The sequence below is a fragment of the Pagrus major genome, chromosome 2 (assembly GCF_040436345.1).
Source record: "Pagrus major chromosome 2, Pma_NU_1.0".
Lineage (NCBI taxonomy): Eukaryota > Metazoa > Chordata > Actinopteri > Spariformes > Sparidae > Pagrus > Pagrus major.
In genome coordinates this window covers 18,979,122-19,004,615 of record NC_133216.1, presented here as the reverse complement: position 1 = coordinate 19,004,615, position 25,494 = coordinate 18,979,122, and the positions used below count along the sequence as shown (strand labels likewise).

The window sequence follows — 25,494 nt, the reverse complement described above, 5'->3', positions numbered from 1 at the left end:
ACAAAAAATGAGAAACAGGAAGTAGAGGGGCCTGGCCAATGGGGGGACTAGAAACTGATACATATAATACAGGATCCCACACCAAAAGTTGATTGGAAAACACCAAATTGAACCCAGATCAAGGAGAACAGTGTGCTTAAACTTTAATAACGAGAGCACAAGCTGGAGGAATTGAATGAGAAAGTCCTAGTCAGTCCTTTTGTTTTGATTTTTCCCTCAGCAGACGCTTGTTTATCCGTCTTGTTAACTTGAGCCTACAGTAACAGTCCCAATAGGTTTCACTCCGGTGTGCTAGCAATGCAAATAATTCATTTTCCAGGAGACTGTGACGGCAGTATAGAGACTTTGTCTTCTGGGGGAAAAATAATTGACTAAATTCAGCAAAGCCGGACCACTTGCTCTCTCTTCTCTCCCTCCATCTCTCTCTCCGTCAGCATTTCTTGTGAAAGGCAAAAACACAAACAGCACATCAGCCTCACATCCCGTCCTATAACTTTCCTCTGTGTGCGGCGCAAACAAGTCCCTCAAAAAAAAAAACCCCAGTCACTTTCCCGTCGTTATTAACGCAAAGGTTTTTCCGTTTATGAGGGAAAAGTGACAGACAGTGGGTGGATAGCTCCCTTCTTAAGCCCCCTCTCACCCCCCCAGAACACATTGCTGGGACTATCCACGGTTGTCTCTGGCTTCTCCCAATCAGCGGAAAACCTGATCTACCAGGTGCACACATGTGGCTGGGAGCGTGCACGTCAGGTGAGCCTGTCTCTCCTCTCGGTGAACTGATCACAGCTCTAATTTGACTTGATGATGTTGATGAGGAGAATGAATACCCTGATGATTAGAGTGGATGATAGGAATGTGTGCTTTCTGAAGTGTTGCTATGATTATTAATGTGACTGTTTCCATCATGATTGACAACGATATGTTTGAACTGTTTTCATCCATACCTCTTACGTTAATGAGATTTACTCATGGCTTGTAGATTAGACCACCCAAGAGAACACTGTCTCTCTCGAAATCTCTCGACTGTATTTACTCACCCTTTGCTCTCACTTTCCTCCTTGATCCCAAAATGACAGCCTTTCAGTCACAAGAGATAGGACTTCCAGATAGGCAGGTGTACGGACTAACAAACAAGCAGGCGGTGACTGCAGTGCCCTTTTCGGGGAGATTAGTCGGGCTGATTACAGCATCTGGCAAACAAAAGAGTGGTCAGCAGAGGGAGGTGGCAGGAGAAAAGAACGGCAGGAAAGTCTTTTTAAGGGTCGCTATACAAAGCAGAGATGTACCACAAGAGCAGACACAGGATGGAAGGATTTTTTAAAGGGCATGGAGGGAGTAAATTGACAAAATCAGTCAGCTCCTGCAGACACATTTTGTCAACACTCCTCTGGACATCACAGTAAGGGAACAGGCCACCTACTGAGGCAATCAAGAGACATTTGCAGGAATAATCAAGTTGAAAGTGGTTTGTCTGCCACATTTCCTTCTGTTTCGATTGTCTGTTCTACAGAGGGGACTGTTTTTATATGCTTCAGCTCAATATAATCTAATGTTGCATATACTTGAATATGCGTACATGTTACAAAAGTATAACTTGACTTTCGTCTTTCAAATTGCACTTGCATACAACAAGTCCAATGTTGTGTGCAGGTGATACGTCAGTCCAGCCCCATTACCTTCTGTGGAGAGCAAAACCCTGCTACAGTAGTTGGCTGCTACATGGCAAACCATTCACATGGTGTGCTTTGTTGTTCAAAAAGCTCATTTAAAGATAACCAAGCCAACGCTGGCATCATGAAAAGAATGGCTTCCTATCGTCATAAAGCTGATCCGAAATGTTGAAGCTTTTCCCAAAGCAGCAACCTTTAAAACTTTCAAACAAACCCACGCTTTTAACTGAACTGCAGGGCAATAATCAAAAACTGTTTTAACAGACAACTGTTTTACATATTTTGTGTCAAATTACAGCAAGCTGACTTTGAATATATACCGAAATAATGAGTCGCAGCTCTTCTCTTGCCAGATATAAAAAGCTTAGCTGAATACATGTGCACACGCAGCATGATTGCCTGGTATTTAGCCCCGTGTCCCTGAATTTTGTTTGGAGGTCAATCCCTTCAGGGGTGTGAGCAGGAGGGCTGTAGGAAACTGGAGCCACACACACACAAACACACACACACACACACAGAGAGAGAGGGGGAGTAGTAGAAAGGTAGGGGAGCAGTAAGAGGGGAGAAGAGCACCATCAGCAGGCTGCAGAGACCTGGTTAACACACTTTATACCAGGACTCTGACACTCACTGTCGAGCATCCTCTCTTCGCAGCCTGATACCGAAGAGCGACAGAGGAGAGCTACAGTAGAACAAACTAAATAACTAAAAGGGAAACATATTTTTAAAAAGGGCCTCGAGTAGATAAAGAGTAAGTGAGAGTGTTGTCTGGGGTGCATCCTCCCTCACTAACCCACCGTTTTCCCTTCAACCCCTCTGATTTCTCCCCCCTCTCCTCCTCGTTTCCCTCCCAGCTGTGGTCCACGTCCATCTTGTCTGTCTGTCCCCCCCCCCATCCTCTGCTCTGACCAAACTATCTTATCTGTCCCTCCTTTTTTACTTAAAGAAACGCGGTCAACCTGGCCGTTCTAAAGCTCAACGAGCAGGGCCTGTTGGACAAATTGAAAAACAAGTGGTGGTATGACAAAGGAGAATGTGGCAGCGGGGGAGGGGATTCCAAGGTTAGCCCTCTCTGTCTGCCCACCCCACCACTAGGGGGACGGGGGCCGCTCACCGGCTAGCAGCCCGCGACAGCCCCCGTCCTGGGAGCGTAACGCATGCATCTGCCCTGGCGAAGAGTCGAGAAGCAAACAGGGAGGGCAAAAGTGACACTGTAAAATCTCCTGAGACACCCTGCTGCTACAAAAATAGGCACAATGTTGCATCCGTTGTCAGTGGTGTCTGCCTTTTTATGAAAAAGGTTCAGACCCAGTGACGAAGGTGAAACACTTGAGCTTGTTGAGACACAAAGAAAGAGAATATTACTTTCCTGATGAAGAAAAACCCTCAAATGAGGCAGTTTTGAAAGAAATCAATTGGCCCTAACCCAAACGAGAACACATGCTTTTAAAAAGATCGATGTGTTTTATAATTTATGTGGAGTCATCAGAAAGTCGTTCATTGTCAGTATCATTCAGGTAAATATGTCCCCTTTGCAGATGAGTGCCTGCCAAGATAAATCAAGCAAACCTCATGATAATAACTTTAAGCACTGATCAGATAATGCCCCCCTGAACGGACCGAGTGTGAGGTAATGCGAAGAGTGTTCAGGTGGAAAAATAAAGAGAGCAATTACTGTCAAGGCAGGAATAATCGCCCCCTAGTGGCAGCTCTGGGGAGAGGAGCGAGAACAAGGGGAGACTCAAGTGAGAGTCGGATTGCAAGAAAGACAGAGAGACACCAAACTGACCCTTATCACTCCTACAATGGAGAATCTGTTGCTCCAGCGCATGGCAGACGAACCGGGTTTTAATGGAAAAACGAGACCCCAGTGTAATTGTAGCTCTCAGATTCTTTTAGGCTCAGGTTGACTTGAGGCAGAGAGGAGGATGAATAATTGAAAGCAGCAGAATGCAATTACTGGATAATGTTTCCTACATCTCTGGTTCGTTTGTCAGATTTCAACAAGTCTATTTATAGGTCCAGTTTTCTCTGTTGCGTTAAGGATTTAAGCATTTATACTACTCATGTGTCACTTTTAGGTCCTGAAATTATACGTATTATCTTCTGTTGTTTGCGAGGAGTTGTAAATTGATTCCTACAAAAATAGAGAGCAATTTATACCACAACAGCACTGATGAACACTTCGATTAATGTCCCTGCCGGCCATCACTCCTTTTGTGCACAAATTTAAAGACTTTGTTACCCAATTAAGGCGTCACTTCTCCCATTGATATAAACTAAAATGTGTTATGTGACACCATTCTGGGGGTTTTGGACATTTGGACTTAAATGTCAGTTGCTTAGTCCGTCTTTTCTGGGCCTGTGAAACAGTGGAAACTCGCTGACTAGCATTAAACACAAAGTACAGGTGAGGCTGATGGAAATGTACTTTGATTTAAATAATTTGACTAAATACCAAAGTATTGGACTGATTATCAAAAAGTCAGGATCTCCTAAAACATTACAATTAATCTTGAGGGGAACATGAATGTTAGTACAGATTTCATCCAAATCTCATGGCAATCCATCCAATAGATGAGACATTTCAGTCTGACAGACCAGCAGACTTGCCATCCTTTAAAATCATGCCAACAGCGTAGCTATGATAACAATCTCAGAACCCATCGACTGTCATCTGATGACAATTTAGTCTTTGGGTGCAATGTTTCAAGACATCCAGATAATGGATGGATCAGGATCAAGACTTTTTTTCTGTGCACCCCTCATCGTTTACAGCAACTTGAGATGCAGTAATGGAGTTACGGCGTCGGCGTCTTGACTCATGTCTTGTAACAGATATCTGGATATGATGGCAAATATAGACATTGCATTTTGTAGATTTGTTGATAGAGATTACTCTACCAATTCAACCCAATTGCCAAATAAATGTTAGCAATGTACATTTGTACTACGGATATGTTGAAACTTTACTTTAGGTTCAATTTGATCTTCTTGTGACAATGCTGTGCTTATGCTCTGGTTAGTTTCAGGCAAAACCTTCTGGATCAGAGTTAGGAAAACACCATGTTTTGGCTTAAAATACTTGTCTCGGTCGGCACAAACGAGGATGGAGATGTCCTGAGGTCTCGTTAAAAACAATGGGATATACAGTATATGGGCTGAAAAGTTAAAGCAGAGGATTATTAAAGTCATGGACCACGAATGTCTTCAAAATAATTCATGCCAGTTCATCCATACATTTTCAGAATATTTCCCAAAATAGTGGATGGAACAACTGCCCGACTTGAAAGTTGTTTTACAAGCAAAGTGAGATCTGAGTACAACAGGAACAAGATAGAAATCCTCCCTACAGTCGGTCTCACTGTAGCTCACTCTCCCAGTCGTAGCACAGTGCTAGCCTGACGCCAATAGTCCTGGCTTTACAGTACTTGCCTCTCCAGTGTTCAGCGTAGGACCAGCTGGGGCAGTATGGGTGTGTTACCTGAAGTGACAAAGGTGGGTCCCACTCATATGTCTGTAGCTCGCCTTAGCTGCTCGCTCCCCCCAGCCCCTCCTCAACGAGCATACACACATGTACTCAGTGGGATCCATGCTAGGTCACTTGATCTGAACAAAAGTACTTTTCTATGTGACTGAGCTGTGCAATGCAAATGTGAAATACTCTAATAACATAAAATAACATGACCTATGATGTTATTTATGTTATTTTTACACGCGAAGAACCCCGGTAAACCTTGCAGTTTTGAAACTGAGCGAAGCAGGCGTCTTAGACAAACTGAAAAACAAATGGTGGTATGACAAGGGAGAGTGTGGACCCAAGGACTCTGGAAGTAAGGTCAGTCTCACGCTGCTGCGGCCCACAAAACGCTAGCCTGAAACTCTCATCCTGAATACGCTCCAGATTACTGCAACTACTGTTTTATCAATAGCAATGCTCTCATTTAGCCTGAAACATATCTTGAATGTCCACAGTAGACTATTTCGTAACTTTTTCCTACATTTTTCCTTCTTCTATTCTGATGGTGGACATTTACTTAATTCTGCATCAGATTGACTCAAATTCTTGTTCAGTTTCTGTAGCAATCTGTGGCAATCCCATTTTCATTACAGTGAGCATTAGAAATACAGATGTAAATGTTGATTGTCATCAGCCAATATTCACTTTCATGTTTTTGTTTTGATGTCATACACTAGCCCATGTTTGGTAACCTGAAACCAGATGAGAATACCACTGTTTCATTAGCTTTAGCAACTTGTGAGCAACAGTTGGCTTTAGCCTTCATGTTTAGGATGCTATCTGTATAAATCTATAACTTGGAGTAACATGCGGTGGTAACACTTTGTTTTACAGGTGCATATATTTAAAATTTGATACTCAGTATTTTTCTGGAAGAACTCTGTTGTTTGGTATTATTTACAGTTCATATAAAGTGCAAATTGTTGCACTTGCAATTAAATATTTAGGCTAATACAAGTTAATTACTGATTCATGTTTTGAAATGAATTAATTATTCAAAAATGGAGATTAAAGTTCTCAACAACAAATAAACACTGAATTAATAATTACTTGGTTTAAATGGAGCAGTTCTTTCCTCTGGAATAAACAACTGCATATATTGTAAGCTCACTTCTTATTCAATCGCCCTATATTTAGCACCAAGTTACATAGTTCATTTTAAGGAAATGTCTTATGAGATTAGTAGAAAATGATGAACCTGTAATATAAAGCGATACCATACGTTTTATTAGCATTTTGCTATTAAAGAGCTACAGCCTTCCATATGTCTTCCCACAGTTGAAACATTCATTCCAGAGTAGGAAATAAGTTCTCAAACACTCACATGTTTGCAATTTTTACAATTTAGAAGATAGGAGCTGCTCTACTATAGATGTTTACCCTACTGGAGCCTTTAAATTCCAATTAAACTGCAATGAAATGTCATCACGGCTCAGATTACAACCTGCTATTTTCTCTTTTTGACTTAAACTAGATGTTGATTCAAGCTGCTTTGATTTAATTATGTTAAATATGTTGACATGTAGAGTAGTTGTATTGACTGTCACAGATGTGTAGTACTGTATGTAGTCGCTATTGTGGTGGTAGTAGTATTATTTGTAGTTGTAGAGTGTAATTGTATGATAATTTTAATTTCAGTATCATAGAATAGTACATTACAACGCCAGACTTGTTTTACTAAATATTTTTTTCTCTGACAATCTCCATTTCTGTGACTAACCCACTGTATCCTATTTTCTCTCTCTGCTTTTTCCCACCTCTCTCCACACTCTCACCTCCTGCTTCCTTGCTTTTCTCCTCCATCGCTTCCTTCTTCTGCCTCTTTCCTCCTGTTATTCCCTCCACCTCTCGTTCCACTGTTCCTCTCTCCTAAACACGTCTTCGCTTTAATCCTCCATCATTATCCTACTGCACTCCTTCCCTCCCTTTTCTTTTCCATTTTTCACCATTCTTCGCCTCCTTATCCATTTGACCCCTTGACACTCGTTCCTCACTATTCCCCAAACCCCATCCCCCCTCCCTCTCTCCAGGACAAGTCGTCCCAGGCTCTGAGCCTGTCCAACGTGGCCGGGGTCTTCTACATCCTTGTGGGCGGTCTGGGCCTGGCCATGCTGGTGGCCCTGGTCGAGTTCTGCTACAAGTCACGAGCCGAAGCCAAGCGCATGAAGGTGGACCTTAGCCCCCCCCACTGCCCCAGCCCCTCCCCCAGCACCCAGAATCTAGCCACTTATAGGGAGGGGTACAACGTGTACGGCTCCGAGGGGGTCAAGATATAGGGGTAGGATTTAGAGGCTCCCATATAGGTGGGGTAATGGTGGTGTTGATCATGGTGGTGGTGCTGTAGATTATTGTATTGTCGATGTAGCGGCTGACGCAGCAGCCCCACGCAACCGTGTTGTTCTTCATGTGGTGATGATGAGGATGCGGTCAAGCATTGTGGAACCAATGTAGCTATTTTTTTGTTTGTTTCTTTAAAGCTTATTTTGGCTCTTTTGTTTGTTTATTGGCCAAATATTTTCCTGGATGTTTGGGTTTAAATTTGTTTTGAGTTTTTTATATAGTCGTTATTTTTCATTCTTCAGCACTTCACCCCTGGCTAGATTGGGGTTTGATGTGTGTGACTACAAATTTGGTTCCATCGTCTTTGGCTGCAGATGATGATGGTGATGATGATGATGACATTGATGGTGATGCTCTTGGCTCAGGACTTGACTAGGCACCTGCATTGTAATTTTAGCTTACAGTTAACAAAAACATGATGAACCAGGGATGCACAACTCCATCCTCAGGGGTTAAATTACATGCTTATATGCTGCACAGGGCTGCAACTAAAAATTATTTTCATTATCGATAATTATATTCTCAATTATTGCTTGTTTTGTCCAACCAACAGTCATAAAACCCAAAAATATTCAGCATGCTATCACATAAGTGAAAAAAATGCAGCCAATCCTCATGATTGAGAAGCTGAAACTAGAGTAAGTAATGGTTAGCATGTTTGCTTAAAAGGTGCAATATGTAAGAATTCTAGTTGAAAACAAAAAAAAACTAGTGAAGAAAAAGCAGTTTGGACATTATGACGTCTATGTATTATGTTTCAGATATATCTACTAAAGTTAGCATGCTAACCAGCTAGCCCCGGCCCATAGCTCCTGTGCTAACGGTGTAAACACCAACATGTCCCCAGTGATCCGAGCTCCTAATCTGGACTGCTAGCTCAGCTAACAAGCGAACTGAAGCTACAGTTAGCAGCAGTTAGCTGTTATTCTAATGATATGCTGCCCCCTATTTCTTTTCAGTATGAATTTGACAGGACTCCAATATTTACATATTGCACCTCTAAACAGATTCCACACTAGATCCCAGTCACTGGGCCAAACAATTAATTGACTAATCATTTTGGTTCTGATGCTTCAGGCACAAATCTTTGTATATCTTTGTATGAACGCCAACAAAACATGAGTATTTGTAAAGGGACTTACATATAAGTTCTAATAACAACCAGCATACATTATACAAGTTTCAAGTTTAATTGATTTTTTCTATTATGTTCTCTTGTCCTAAACTATCCCAAACTATTTTAAGCAGATGAAGCATTAGTCTACCGTCTTTACTTTACTTTCATACCCTGAAAGCAAAAACTGTTGTGTTCCTCATTAAAAATCTGCTTCTAGCTACAAATTAATTAGCCAACGTGTGACAGCAATTATCACTGATTTGTGTCCGACTAGAACTTTTCCAGCCATAATGTGATGGATATCTCAGGAATAAAAATACTTTTAATTTGTTTTTCATGTCAGTGGACGCCCACCATAATTTTCATAACTAGACAAGTAATTCCTCGAGCACCACGGCAATGTTAGGAGGACGTGTGGGTGAAGCTTTGTGCGAGCTGGGGCATGAGTGTACATGAAACGCCCCGTTTGTTAAGAGCCGATTCACGCCGAGCCAATTCAAACCAATTTTGGGTGAGACTGAAGGTTTTGACAGCATGAGCAAAGTTTCAAATGTTCTCTTGAAATACAGATTTAATCTCATCTATTCAGGTAAAATGAATCATATAATCAGTTTGAGTTATTAAGTGAACAAATGGAATAATAGAATAAATTTTTACCCTACAGCACTTTTTAAATTGCTTTTCACTTTTGCCCATTGATATTAGTCAACCTGCAAAAATCAGACTTTTGTTATTCCAAATCCCTTCATGTATAAACAGTTTTTTATATATTAATTATCAGCCAATAATTAGGGAAAATATTTACAAATCTTGATTTCTAGTCATTCATATTCATTGTATTACCTACAGTAGATGGAGGTCGGCGTGTCCCGAGTTTGGAGAAGCAGAGTGTAGTACCAGCTCCAACTTGCTGCTGTGGACAAGGGCAGCAGAAAAACCTTTTTTGTAACCACCTAAAACAATTGATATTAGTTGAAGTGTATGCTATATTTAGAATATTTTCACCACTTTTTCTTGCCGTTAGACAGCCCTTTCCGGTGAGAAACTGAAGCCGGTACATCGATTTCTGCTCTCTTTGAAGCAACCAGACTCCTTTGGCAAAAGCAGCCAATTTTACCCTGCAGAACAAGTGAGCTGCTAGTCTACCGCTGCCTCGATCAGTAAGTTTATTGTGTGACTATGGTGTTTTAACACGTTAGTTTGTATCCAAACTAACCTTTTAGAGCACCAAAGTCACACAATAAAAAAAATAATAATAATAACCGATCGACGCCGCAGTATACCAGCAACTCTGTTCTGCAAGGTAAAAAGTAATGTTTTTGTCAAAGGAGACTTTGAAGAGAGTGATATCATGACTTCAGTTCCCTATTGGAAAGGGCTGATTGATGGCAAGGTAAAGAGGTGAAAATATTTTAAATATAGATTACGATTAAATTAGTATGGTTTAAATTTATTTTGCTGCTGCCACCCTCCACAGCAGAACATTGCTTAGCTTCCACCCAAGTACTCCTGCTACTTCTCCAAATGGGAAAGTGCAGACCACCATCTACTGTAGGTGATACATCGACTGTGGATAAAAACTCCTGATGGCTAGTAGTCAGCGCTCTTTCCTCTCCATATACTGTACCGTTAAAGTGTCATCCATAAACTGGAGTTGTGCACCCCTGTTATAGACGGACCAAACAGGCAGTCTGATATATTCCAGCCCTGACACCTGCAAAACAGCCCACTTACTTAGCATTAATGCCGAGGAATAATTGATGAAGCAAACACTTCATATAGAAGGGCTACTTAGTGATGTTGTTGTTAAAACATGGCACACACTTAATGATGTAAAGGAGCAATTAACGAGAGAGTGAGAGAAAATATTGGACTTGATGATCATCTTGAAACATTTAGCAGGATCAATACCCCGGATGCAAACATAACGACAGCTAAATGCAGGACAAGAATTATTGGCTATTATCTGTGTAAAGGTGCTGGTGCCAACTTTAAATGACATGGAAAGTTTACCACAGCTCACAGCATTCCCTCCATGGTTGTAGTCTGGACGTAGGCCATGTTTTCTAATTTAAATCATCCAAAAGAGTTCCAAGTTGCAATAGTCTCATCCAAAACATCTGAAAAAATGAAAGGTTCCTTGAAGATTGTCTTAAATCTTCCTGTAGAGCATCTATGTTGTGTTTTCCCCTTAGTTTTTAATTGAGCTGTACATCAGCATGACAGCACTCATTAAGAGAGGAAGGGGGTAAACTTCTGGCAGTGTATTACCAAACACTGTTTTGCTCGTTTGTAATTGTAAAGTAAATTATTGTAAATGCCAGTTTTCAGATATTGTCCTCCAATTCATGCATCCCAAACTAGCTTTTCCAACAAGATACTACACAGTATTAAAGGCCATTAGTTTATACACAGAACATCAAATAGCCATGGTTCAAAAACTGAAGACAAAACTGAACCATTTTCTTCTTTCCGAGCATTATTTACAGAGGTTTTTCTCTCTAGATTGTCAATGATTTCCGTGGAAAGCCTCAGTGATAGCAGAGCCATTTTAAGAAGTGCCCCAATCACAGCACCACAAACACCCAATCATATACAAAATATGCACAATTAATCAGGAAATAAAGCTCTTTGGCTGTCAGAGATGTGAGGTTATCATTGAGCAGCACACACTTGAGTAAAACATCACAGCGTAGCCCGTCCGTGTGAAGTGTCACCCTACTCTGAGCAGTATAGTCAGTCACTCCCTCTCTATAAATCTGAAACCTTGAAAGAAAAATCACTCCTTCATGTTTTTCCTTTTGTCTTTTCAAAGTCCTCACCTTCCAAATCCTATCCTTTTAAATCCTCACCTGAACTTTTCTCAGATTACTGAAACCCAGAAATGCATGGTCACCTATGAAATGCAGTTGTCTACAACCCAAATCCTCTCGTCTACTATGTACACGTTTGTTGGTTGTTGCCTGCTTTTACATTTGCCTTTGGTAGAACCATGTTACTGTTGTGAAGTTTGGATGTGTAGCTTCGGGTGCAGTCACACAGTGTCCGTTTGAAGTCATTCAGATGAAGTCTTCTACCTGCTGTTCAATTTGTTTGAGCAGGGAGAAAAATGTTCTGATACTCACTGAATATGTTTGTGCTTTAAACCGTTGGATGGACAAAACAAGTCATTTGAAGGTGTCATTCAAATGACTAGTTTTGTCCATCCAACAGTTTAAAGCACAAACATATTCAATTCACAATATAATATACATCAATCAGACACAACATGAAAACCACTGATGGGTGAAATTAATAACTTTGACCATCTTGCGGCAATACCATGTTCTGCAGCGAAGCATTGAGTTCCTGTTGGATACCACTTGACACGTATCATCCACCATTCCGATCCGTGGAGGCGCAACCATCCCACAGATGTTCATCAGGGTGCGTTGACCTGCTGCAGGGGTCACTGCCATCAGGGCGTGCCATCGCCAATCAAGGGGTGTACTTGGTCTGCAACGATGGTTGGCTGGGTGGTACGTGTCAAGTGGTATCCACATGAATGCCACGACCCAAGGTTTTCCCAGGAGAACATTGCATTGTAGATGACCAATGTTGTTGACTTGAACTGTCAGTGTGTTGTGTATGTTGTGGCTGATCGGATAGAAGCAACAAATCCATACATTTGTGAAACAGGAACAACCAAATGTAGGAAAATGACTTTAATGATTATTTTGATTTGATGTATTGTTTCAGTATTAGTTTGTACCGTGGCCATGAGAGCTCAACACACTGAAATTTAAGAAAACTAGTGCAAATAGTCAAAGAAAACAGCTAACCCCTATAGAGAGGTGATAGCCCACCCCTTCCGGGGGATTACAATGAGATTTTATTTCATAAAAAAATATGTATAGAAGTGAATGTTAAGAGGCTAATTATTTTTTGATCCTGTTTGAATTGTGCCATGAATTACAGATGTGATGTTTGTCAGTTAGAGAATCTTTCAACGTGAGAAAGTCAGTTTCATAAAACTATTGAAATATAACCAAAGCCTAGAAGAGCCGATCCTGTGTATTAGCTAGCTCACAAAACTGACCAACTACCCTTTGACATGATTAGATGGCCACATTTATTATGATTTTCACTTTTTATAATACTTTGTGCCGAGCTGGTGGCCATGTTGGCGTTGTTTTCTTGACTTGCAAAATTTTCTTTAATTGACAAACATCATGTGTAATTCACGGCACAATTCAAACAGGATCGAAATTTGTATTTGTCGTCTAATTTTGGTGAAGATTCGTGCCAAGAGTGGCAAAAAAACCTACCGAGAAATCCAAAATGGCTACGTTTTAGGTCAGAAATGTGTGTGGCCTGTAATCAGCTTCATCTAAGGAATCACTGTACTAATAGTCAGGATTAGTTGGCTTTTGTTTGTTTTTTGTCTTTTTGCATTTGTTTTCTCAAGTTGTAGTGTGTTAAGATCTCTGCTACCGCACGTTTGTTTTAAATGAAAGTCTTAAAACATCAAAAAACGAATGCAAAAAGCTGAATTTCTGCGGTATTGTTTCAACCGTATGTGTGATTGCACCCTCAGACCTCTCTAAGTGTTAGCGGACTCGTGTGTACAGTGTGTGTACATGCACATGCATGTATGAGTGTTTATGGTGCATGTGTTCGTATGGAAATATCTGTCTTTACGCAATTGGTTGCATTTTTTGAACAGTTTCTACACTTATGAGGTGATTTTTTTCAAACAAAATCTCCACTCTGCCATCTCCACCCTCTTCTCCGACCTCCCCTCCATCTCTCCTCTCATTAGCTGTCTTTTTCTGAAGCCATGCGGAACAAGGCCCGTTTGTCCATCACAGGAAGTGTGGGGGAGAATGGCCGCGTCTTGACGCCAGACTGCCCCAAAGCCGTGCATGCTGGCCACGCCTCCCTCCGACACCCCGGCCTTGCAGTGGTCTCCTCCGGACTGCCCTGAAAACCAAAAACACCTGCCGTGCCTTAACGACACACAGACATACAGACTTCGACAAGGACACACGCACACATACGCTTACATACAATCACACACATATCATTGTCATGCATAACACACACACACACACACACACACACACACAAAAACATGCATATATATACACTCAGATACAGACACAATGAACACACATTTTTACACACTTGAAGACACAAACACACGCTGCGCATCATCATCTCACGTTCCTGCTGCCATTGACTTATTTTACAAGGGACAAGTGAAATACGACTGTGGAGTGAACAGTGGAGAAAAAAAAAGACAACTCTGACTATCACACTTGCCTGCAGCATTCATTTTGTTGTTTTCCTGGGAGGATACCATCCTGATATCGACAAACCGACGAGAAAGCCAGCACAGACTGACAAGAAATGAACTATGAGCTGTGAACGTGACCACGATCCCGATCATGATGATGATAGTGATAAAGATGATGATCGCAGCTGACAGTAAAAGAGGAAAAAAAGATACAACCAAACAACTCTGTTCCTGCTCTGTCGTCATTGGACAATGTCGGCCAACTGGCCACACTCCTTGACAACGCCTTACTAAGACTCCAAACATTGTTTTCATCATCATCATCATCATGGTCAACGTCATCTTAACTTGCCTGCAAAGACTGAGTGCCAGGTATAATCACCCTTAGAAGACCAGAAAACTGTAACCTTGAACGTTCGGACTGTGCAAACCCGCTACTTTGCCATGGACTGTTCAAACTGAATGAAAATGCTTTCTTACTACGCATATAGAATGATTTCTCGCCCCCGAAACAGGCGAGATAATCAGCCAATGTAGAACAGAAGTAACCTCCAAACACACACGTGTGCGGCTGATCTTGGCCACAGAATTCACAGGGGTTTGTAAAAGAAAAAAAAAAAAACAAGCAGTAGTAATTTACAAAGTCCTTCATCAACGGCATCGTCATGACAGTAGAAATGCTAAATAGCAAACTGATGATTACTTTTTTTGCCGAGGTTTAAGGCAAAGGCGAGGTTCAAACTGTATATTCAGTGATGGAAAGAAAAAATAAAACACATGGGCAGATCTCATATGGCTACCGAACATGGTGCTCCTCAACCATGAACACTGGGACCTTAAAGAAGTTTGGAAAATGAGCGATGGAGTAATAAATATTTGGGCTATAACCTTTCGATTGTGGCAAATTCCGCCTCCGTGTCCTCTTGAATAATTAAAGGTTTAATATGTAAGAATTTAAGTTTAAAAAAATGAATATTTTAACTTAAATTATCAACAAAAAGTAAAGAAACAACAGTTTTGACGTTATGTCAAAGACATCTGTGTATTGTATTGCAGGCTTTTCTGAGCATTTTGACCAAAAATAACTTGGTTGGGAACTTGAAAAGTTGGTTCCCAGATGACAGGTTTCCTGTAACTTGAAGTGTGAATTGAAGCGTGCGTGCATTGTGCAACGGCCTCCATTAAAGGCGTATCCTTGATTACAATGGTTCCACTTAAAACTTGCAGACAGGCTGCTTCACTAGATAGCACCAAGAATCTTGACAGAACTGGTTCAAGAACCAGAGCTCATATGTTGGAAAAGGGGTAATAAGGTTGAGAACCACTGGTCTATGCTGTGTGCGCTTCATTTGACTTGAACTATAAAGACCCGTAGGTGCAGTTTTCAGTTTTCTCTATAAGTAACGACTCTAACGGGCAGTTTGGTGGCCATTTGAGATCCTCAGTCTTCTCCAGTGGCCGGGGAAAGGTACCATATCAGAAAGCTTGCTTTTTAAAACTGTTGTAAATAACTGCGTAGCAAAACAGAACTCACTTGTCTTTTTTAATCATCTTAGATAACAATTCATTGCAATAATGAATATAAAAGAACAATGCCACTACTTGTAATTAAGATCAAATCTTTTTTATAAATCTACATATTATATATAATACAAATGAATATATATCTATACGTCTATAGAGAGCTATAGAAAACATTGATCACAGATTGTCAGAGGCCATGGCATACATTCTGTTATATGGCTGTTTTTTTGATAACTTGAGAATATTATTATGCCACAGTCTTTGTGTGTCCTACTCAACACTGAATGTCCATCTGGCACTCACACGGACACACACATAGAAACGCACGCACATCGTTGCATACACAGGGTCAGCTCAGAGTGATCGCTCCAGCACCATGAGAGGATCGGACAAATTTATTTCTGCCTGTCTGTCTGTTTCACGAGTAGTTAGTGACTGTTTTTCATCACCCAGCAATGTTTTTATTTCAATATCTTCTGCTCAGGCTGCAGAGGCTCCTGAAACCGCATGGAGATGCCAGTATTCAACACTGAAACCCACACAATGAGAACACTTTTTGGGGAAACAATGCTGTCTGACATTTTGGAGAGTGTAGCATTTGTGTCGCATTTCATATCGCCTCAGTGCTTTTTGTTATTTGTCTTCTCACCAGATGAGTCAGCGACAGATTGAAATCCAGCAAGAGTTCAAACGGAGCAGGGTTTGCACTTTTTGGGGACAAGATTGGATCTTATGTGCTCTGCAAGAGCCATCAATCCTACAAAATGTTTAAAAATCTGTTATATACCAGATGGCAGCCTGTTTTGGCACATCCACTTCCTGCCAGCCTTGGGGAGAGGAAATATACATTAATATCTGAGGAACAATTAGGAGAAGAACAAATTTTTGTGGATTTAAATGCTATAGTGCAGTTTTACTTCTACATGCCAACACAATTAGCCTGGTGGTGACACTTGCAAAGAGACTGTGTGGGAATCAAATATTGTGTTTTCTGCCCTGCTGAAATCGTCTATTCTTCTTTTTGTTTCATTCTGCTTTTTTCCGTGTTCCCTCTCTTGTTTTGTCTACCCTCCATTCTGCCTTCGTCCTTCCTCCTGTCCCACTGTAAGACATAACTCTGTATAAAGTACATCTCAGCAATGACAAATTACTTTATGTTCAACCCTGATACACTGCAAAATAATGGGATAGAGACGAATCGAGAACTCGAGACACCAATCGGACAATCTGAGTCTCCTCTGGTCCTTTGCCCTGGATATTTTATCTCTTTAACGTTGTAACTGTTATCATTTTGCAAAAAGAAAGAAAAACAGAACTTCCACTTCTTTGTAAAACTCACACACGTACCTCGTCATGCATCAGTCCTGCATCACATGTATTCAAATCAAACTCAACTTGAAGAGCATATATAGAAGTATCTCAGACAGCGACCCTCTCTATGGCTAAAACAAACAACAGTTTCCTATCACTTCCTCTCAGCCCAGGGGAACACTGCAGCAGTACTGCAGCAATGAGAGAACAAGTGGAAATAGTGGGTGGATGCATTTGCGCAGAGACGCGGATCTAGCTATCGCCACACCAGACACCCCAGGCAGTCAAACTATACATGTTACTGTTGTTTTATTTCATTGCCACCTCCAGCACATGAGATTTCATGCATAGACGGCACAAAGCGGACTGCTGGGCTGTAAACACTCTGGCTTTAACACGGTCTCTTTCTTCCTTCGTTTCTGTCTTTCCATTTGGTTTCTTTTTCTAGTAAAACATCAATGCTGAACCTGCTCCTCTCTGTGTCGTTATTTATCCTCTGATCCCGCTTCCGTTCCTGTGCACGCCGACCAGCCTGCAGCCCCTCATACACACACACACACACACCAATCATATAAGTAATGTTATTCACTGTATTGGTTTGGTGTGAAATATACTGGAAATGCAAAGCTTGTTTTGCAGCAGGTAAACAGTAAGAATCTGTGTTAAATCACACAGGAAAGCAGTCAATGTGTGTGAAGGTTGGGTCTCTCAAATGTCATACTATGGTAACTGGAAAGGAAATTAAAAATGGGATTAGCATTTAAAAAGAAATATTACAGATTAGGAAATTGAGGTGTTATGGATCTTCTACAGACTAATTCTATCATTTCTTGTTTCATCTTGTTGGAGAACAAATAGCCTTTAGCTATCCGACCTCAATATGAGACTGAGATCATTCATATTAAATGATTTAATGCTTAAAGGTCAGTTCATGAAACCCCTACCACTGAACTTCCAAATGCTATTAGGTGCCAAGATAGTAACTCTGGACACCTCTCAGGCCTGTCAGCCAGTACAGGCATTTATTGAAAAAGATAAAGTTGGTCCAGCAACTAGCTACTGGCAAAAACTGAACTCTTGTAATAACAACAACAACAACAGTATCAGAGCAGACTGTTAAACCAGAAATAAACAAGTCTAACTGTCTACAGCCACACAAGAGACTCTGTGAGACTGTATGATATACAGAAATATATTAAAATATGTGCTGTTTTATTTTTTGTCAAAATGCTCGATCCTCGATTATTGATTATTATTTATCATTTTATTATACTTTTTTTTTAAACTACGGCCTGCAGAGTGACACTGAATGAATTCAGTCAATTAATCAAACTTGGGATCCTGGTACCTATATGCATCTTAACCATAAAATGGGTGTTTGCTTTTGGCCAGTGGCCCAACGTTATGTTCCAGTTTTGACCCTTCGAGGGAAAAAGTTTTGGCCCCTCTTTAAAAAGTTATGTGCCACTCTTTCAAGTAGATATTTCCATCTGGACCAAAGGGGTCGACCTACTGACTGACACTGACCTACACCACTATCACTGAAGAAAATGAAAATGTTACTAAATTTAAAATGATAAAGTTGTACATTTGTATTGTGGTTTCGCCTGTCATATCACACGTTTCACTGCTCTGTTTGATTGTAGATCCATCCAGTTGCTCCCAGTCTGTAGGTCGGTTCAGGCTCATGAAACTCAGATCAACCAAGTAGGCAGTGCTGATCAAATATGAATCAAGATTGTGTTACTGCAGCGCCTCAAATGTATCAACAAACAACCCATTTTCTGGTACTGTTTAGCTGTAACTTGAGAACATTTGTAACCAGGCCGCCATTTTTTTCCTACTTGAAAACAGACCAGGAACACCCTGACTTCCATGTGTCACTCAGGTCTACGTCACATATTTCTTTGCTGTGATTGTGGATCTTTCCAATTGTGTCCCACATGCATTTCGGTTTGTGCCCGTTGGAAATCGGAAATGAATTGAGAGGGGCCAGACTGATATGCAGTTGGGAATATTTTTTTTTTATGCCAAGCTAGGTGAAGGATTTATCAGGAGAAAAAAATTCAGATCACACCCAGAATTCAAATGAGTAACTTGGCACCTTTGACATGTCTTCAAGAACAGCGTAAAACGTTAAGCCCTAACAGAGTTTTTATGTGTATGTGTTGCGCTGCACAGTCGCTGTTGTAGAGCAGCGGTTACGGGGTTAAATCCCCTGCTGCTATTTTGTCATTTGGGCTCCTTTTTTCAATCCATGGAGGCCTAACACTTCTAATGCAAAGCCATCAATGACAAGCATTTCCCATTATTTCCCCTCTCACTCACTCTCACAGGCACACACACACACTTACATACCATGCTGGGTTATTACTGACAAGTATTTCCCATTTGCCCTGAGATGAAGCAAAATAACAATTTCGGGGCGGCTCTGCCACCCTTTTAACCTTGCACCTTCATGTGCAAATGCGCACATGTGCGCACACAAGCGGGCACACACCTTCAATCTGCCTCTTTTATCGTCGCTGCAGAGAGACAGCAGCCTTTTCACCTTTTTATTTTCATTGGCTCATTTCATCTCCCCCTCCTCAGTCTGTGTCGTTCCCTCCCTCAGCTCCGCATTATCCCCCACTCTGTTCTGCCCCTCCTCATTTCTCCTCACTCTGTATTCCTCTGCTCGTTCTCTTTACCCTCCCTCCCTCCGTCATACTTCATTTCTCCATTTTTTTTTTGCATCCTTCTCTCAGAGGAATCCATCTCAAGCCCTGATTTCTCATCCACGGCTCCTCTCCCATCATGACCACATCCCCTGCTCTCACTTTTTCTTTGAGGCGTCTCTCATGATCGGAGAGGAAATTGAATTCCACCAACACTCTCAGCAGACACAGGCAGCTCAGCCCTGCATAGTTTGGTTCTGGTTGTTGCTGCTGCAGGTGGTGTTGTGGTCTATTTATTTCAATACTGCTGGGAAGAGTGTTTACATGCAGTATACACTGAATTATAATATATACAGATGTAGTCAGAAAGACAAGACATGCGATGACACACAAAGCTGTGATTCTACAAGGTTGAAGTAATAATATTATCTGACTAAGTAAGAAATAAATCAGATTTTTATATATTTTAATGATGTTTGAGAAGCGTGACAGAAATATCAATTGGAACAGATGACAAGTTTATTGAAAACCAAAGGATTTGTTTCAGATCTTTAACGCCCCAGGAAAAATAAGTGTTCGCTGCTATGCCACCAAACATTTCTTCATCTTGTGATAAATATATTTGACAACATAAAAATGTAAACTAGGAGTCACAGTAAAAAGCTGACCCTAATATTACAAAGTCCCCATCTCATTATTTTCAAATCTTGGAGGAAATTGTAGAGGAGGCTTAGAAAATACTTCAGCGATGCCATTATGAATGCACATCAAGTTCACTTTTTGAAGCTGGGTGCAAAAAGCAGCATATCTTCTTAAAACTACCGACAGCCTCTTAAATCCAAAGCCCAGTGGCCACAACAATATCATGTTCCCTCCCAAATGTGATTAGTTTACTGAATATTTCAAAGACATAATAACAACATTTGGGTTGTAGAATAATCTAAAAGTTTTGAATATCTCTTTCCCGTCCACCCTGTGTCAGAATATACAGCTGAAAGAGTGGCTCACACTGAACTAGTGCACAAAGTGGACCACATTCCTTCATGCTGTTTTGTTAACCTCACATTTTTAAAACAATCTACTGTTGTCACATGTGTGGCGGTACTGGCTGTAAATTCCTTACAGGCCAGCCCAACCTACATAAAAATATAAACAAACATGTAAAACTAGGGGAATGCCCAATGTCCACTACTAGGACAATAAACCAATAAGTAAACAAATGGCTCTTTTGGATATAATAAACAAATGCCTCTTCCCGCTATAATAAATAAATGTGCTCCTACAAGCCCCAGGGAAATAAAAGGTCACGCTGAAAGTGTAAAGGGGCTTGGGTTTTAAGGGGTTCGCAAATAACCAAAGTTCCCTCAAGAAAGATGTGGGCAGCCAAGAAAACAAAATAGGGCCTAAAAAGACCAGTTTCTGGCTGGCAATCTAAGGGGGAATGAGGTTCTCAGTGGTTCAGGGAGAGATTCAGACTGGATCAGGGGCAGATTCAGTATGAGGGTGAGAGCCACCGGTGTGCCATTTCCCACAGGGTCCCACAGGGTGTCGTCACACCATGATTGGCTGGGAGGGAAATGCCCCAAGCTGCTTCCACTCCTCAATCAGGAGTCAATCTCCCCACCTGTGCACAGGTGATCTGAATCCCCTGCAATTAGTCATGAGGAAAATCAGCCCAAACAAAGAAAAATAGCAAGTCTCAATCAATTGGACTGCTACACATGTATGTGGGAGACCATTTCCAGCAGTTGAAGAAAAATAATACAAATAAATAATTTTTTATCCCATAATTATCAACTTTTTTCTCATAATTTCCCATTTATATCTCATAATTTCGACATGTATCTCATGATTTTGTTTTTTTTTTATCTCATCATTTTGCCTTTTTATCTCATAATTATGACTAACCACAATCTTTCAGCAAGGCTAAGTTTTCGTCGACCTTTTTCCTTTAACTGACGGAACTGAGCTTTCATACATGTGTCAGGAAAAACCCCAGGAACAAAGTGTAAGACATACTGGAACACACGGATTCAGACAACAAACTTTTATTAAATGATCAGCGTTTCCATGCCATGTACGTTTTTAAAAGGAAAAAATCTCAATAAAAGCTGTTGGATTTGTAAAGTTAATTTCAATTATTTACACACTTGGAAAGGTAGATTAATTGTGATGTTCCCATAGTTATTTTAAAGAAAATGTTTAATCTCATACTCTTGATTAAGGCCTCTAGGTGTGAAGGTCTGGGTGAAAATGTAAAAACTTTCTCTTTGGAGTCAAAGGGTATTTTTTCTTTATTAAACTTGCAGTTACCCTCTTTTCATTCACACGGTTTCCTGATAGCCTTGCACCTACATGATGTGCCTATAACCAGCCTACTCTTCTTCAACCTTTGGTCGGTCTGTACTTTGATGAATAAAAGAACAAACTCAACGAGCCTGTTATATATTAGTACAGCACGTACTGTACAAACAATATCACATCCATAGATTTCTACCACAACCTCTCAGTATAATGCATTTCATTTAACAGCACTATACTCCAGGCTTGTAAATGAAGATATCGTTTACTCAACACTTCTTGAGGTCAGTTTCAACAGACACTGAATAGTTAAACCTTCATGAATATGGGATTTATTGCAGGACTGTTCATTAGACTACATTAGTACTACTCATGAGAGGAGACCTCAGAGACACAAATGCTACACTGGTGATGAACATACCATTAAAGTTACCTAGAATAAACTTGTGTATTTCTCTGGTTTGTACATTGTTGGAAACATTTGGGATAATGTAAGTACCCACCTAAATGAAATATATATCAAAGGTCTAGTTGTTTCAAGATATTTTAATTCAGAATTGTATCTTTAAAGTGTCATCTCCCGATGTGAGCCTTATCAGCCAACTGTTGTAGATAATATGTCTTATATCTGAATAATAACAGAACAAAATCACTTTTTTGCACAGTTCTTGCTCTGACCTTATCACAAGCACTAGTCCATGCAAACTGCGTCACACACAGAGCAAAATGTGATTCAGAAACTGCCTGACGTTGATGCCAGCAGGTTTCTCTTCTTAACTGTATTTTTCCTCTGTCTAAACTGCTAAAGAAAACCTTCAGTAAAATGGCAACATTCTGCTGCAAGTCTGCTCACAAAGACCCCAGATCATCTCCAAGGTCCATCCAAGGTATTTCAAATCTCACAACACCTGGGTATACTGAATGTCAGATATGCTTTTAAGGTATTAGACCCCTAAAGTCAATGGGCAGAGACCTTTTAGCTGTACAAAGAGTGAGCTCTGTGACCTATGGGCCGGCAGCTTTAAGGTTTTTTTTTTATCAACGCCACCTGTGGAACAGTCGGCCAGAGGACCTGAGGGCATCTCTGTCTGTGGACAACATTACAGCGTATTCTTGAGATCTCTTAAGAGCTGTTTCTCCTCAGATCGGTTTCTAAAAAGAGTTTTTCTTTCATTTCATTCTGTGATATCGTACATCCTGATTTAATGTTACTTTGCATTTCTCTAGTAGGTAAATAGGCCGTAATAAATGTGCGTTTAAAAGTATCAGAAAGGAAATATTGTATTATTTGTTGCCTCCACCTCTGGCCGAAGCTGTCATGTCTCCGATGGTCCACACAGCAGTCAGTCGAGTCACTGCAGCCCTCCAGAGTTGAGGTATCCCTTTTCATAACAATATAGTGGATTTTCACACCAGTTCTGAAATCCATACAGAGCTGAGGAAGAGCCTTTTATGTATAGCTTTCATCTCACAGGCAGACAACAAACCCTTAGATTGAAAAATACTCAGTCTCTGTGATTCGATCTGCCTGCTTTGAGTCTCTGCCTGTGTGTGTGAGTTTGTGTTTTTGTGAGTGTGTATGTGTGTGTGTGTGTGTTACAATCTGTAGGAGCTCAGGTGATTTAGACATCTCACTTATGGTCTTATGTATGCCTCACTGTCATCTCAAACAGTTCAGTTTGGAGTTTGTGGCTCCCGTTTTGCAGCAAAAACTTCCACGTCCACGCTTTCATGCCTGCGTGACGCAGATAAACAATTTAAATATGAATTGCAAAGAATGGCACGAGTGTCACTGGGTTACATCAGCTTTACTGAAATCCTCAAAAATTGACTCTTTAGAGATGCAGCATTATGCTCTCAAAGTGATGTTTTTTACGCTCGTCTCTTCTTATTAGGCTGCATTGATCCAGGGAACCCCTGATGGGCTTGCTGAGGAGCATCAATACAGAGGAGACACAAAAATGTAATCATCTTCTTATTCTCTTTTACCATAAATCTTCAAAGGCAATGCTGAGAATAAAAGGCATGAGAGAGACCACAGAGGCTGCTCATCAAAAGCAGTACTTTGGGGTAAAATGTTGTAACATAGATTTTATTCAGCTCTGATCATTACAAACTGTGTTTGGAAATCACATTTGTTTTCTTCGACAAACTTTATTTACAAACTTGTTACCATAGATGCACAGGGACTGAGTAAGAAAGCATGAACAATATGTAAAACACAGAGAGTTGTTTATAATGACAAACTGGTGTTAGGCATACAGTAACACACATTTGTGTTTGATATGTTTAATTTTGTTGGACGACAAAACCTTCAATACAGCAGGATTACAGCGGCATATTGCTGCCACGCCATAAACTAGATATTTTCTTACGTTTAAAACAAATATTTTCATGACCTGCTCGAGGAATGAGCCCCCGTTGTCACATCTGATTCTGCTCTGATCCAGAGCTGTTCGCCCACTGGAGAAGAGCTCGGAGATTACTTTTTAACTTTTGAGATTAAAAAGTGGATTTATCTTCATTCCTGTTTATCAACCTGACTCCAGCAACGACCTGCAGAGTTGACCTCCATTGTTGGGTGTTTATGAAGTGTAATCTTGACTGAGCTGGAGGGGAAATGTACTTTACTACACAAACATCATTACAGAGAAAAGATGGGAACATAAGACAGAGAACCAGAGTCTCTGGTGAGTGCTGAATCCAGTGAGAGTTGACCTGAATTTAAACACACAGACACACACACACCCTAGATATGTACCATGGCTCACTAGCTTACGGTTTATGTAAAGTAATCTTTTTTTTTTGTTTTGTTTTAACAAGATATTTTCACGCTATTACGACAAACTTATCACAATATCACAAAAACCTTTCCTTGTTACAACAATAATAACCTTATAATAATAAAGACTTTATTCATATAGCACCTTTAAAAGTTTAAGAGTTCACAAAGTGCTTTGACAGACAAAGCAACAGCAGGAAACTCAGGAAATCAGTATAACAGAATAAACAATTAACAGTCAAGCCAAACAGAAGGAGAATTTAAAACAAGAATGCAAAACAAAATGTCCATATGAAAAGAAAAAAAGGCAAAATCACATAAAAGCAATACAAATAAAAAGGAAAAAAAGGACAATAAGAAGATGACATCCTATAAGAAACAGATGAAAAGATTAAGAACAGTGGAAAGATTAAAAGTAATAAAGAAGAGGACTTTAAAAGTGGAAAGAGGAAAAACAAGTCTATAAATTTTAAGAAGTGACTATAAAAAAGTTACAGAATTTGTGAGCCCTGCTGGCAAAAGCATGGTCACCTTCAGATTTAAGTTTCTTGTCACAGCATGATACGTTTGTATTTCGTAATAACGTGAAAATATCTTGTTTTAACATGAAGACTTTTCAAGCAATAACCTAAAATCTTAAGATGCATTTTTCTTTTCGGGCATGGCAGCAATGTGCTTTCGTACAGAATAGTAGCCGGTAACATTTTCACAGTATCTTTCCCAGCGCAACAGAATTTAAAATAGAAGCTGAAGAAAAATATTAAAAGTAGTATTTCAGTTTAATTTTCTGGCATGCACACCAAACCTCCAGTAGCTGCAGATCGCAGACGCTCAGGCTCTTTTCCAAGTTTTTCCATGTCGCAAAATATAATTTACACGGTAATGCTTGTGACTTTGTACATTTATTAACCAATATAACTAACATTTTAATCTTTTTTCAGATATTGTAACCATCACTGCAGGGAAAGCATAAGTGTGAATAATAAAATGATGA

The 25,494-nt window shown here is 40.3% G+C and overlaps 1 protein-coding gene across 2 annotated transcripts in view; it reads left to right on the top strand.

Moving 5' to 3' along the window:
• Positions 1 to 13,613, top strand: part of gria4a (glutamate receptor, ionotropic, AMPA 4a) — a 110,883-nt gene extending 97,270 nt beyond the window's left edge. Inside the window, exons 16-18 of one of the 2 annotated variants that reach the window (XM_073483684.1) lie at positions 5,394 to 5,508; positions 7,221 to 7,358; positions 13,449 to 13,613. In XM_073483684.1, coding sequence (XP_073339785.1) covers positions 5,394 to 5,508; positions 7,221 to 7,358; positions 13,449 to 13,613 — 418 coding nt within the window. Of the gene's footprint in view, positions 1 to 2,616; positions 2,732 to 5,393; positions 5,509 to 7,220; positions 7,359 to 13,448 lie in introns of both variants that reach the window. The other variant, XM_073483676.1, reaches the window with a different exon arrangement.
• The last annotated feature ends 11,881 nt before the right edge of the window (positions 13,614 to 25,494 follow it).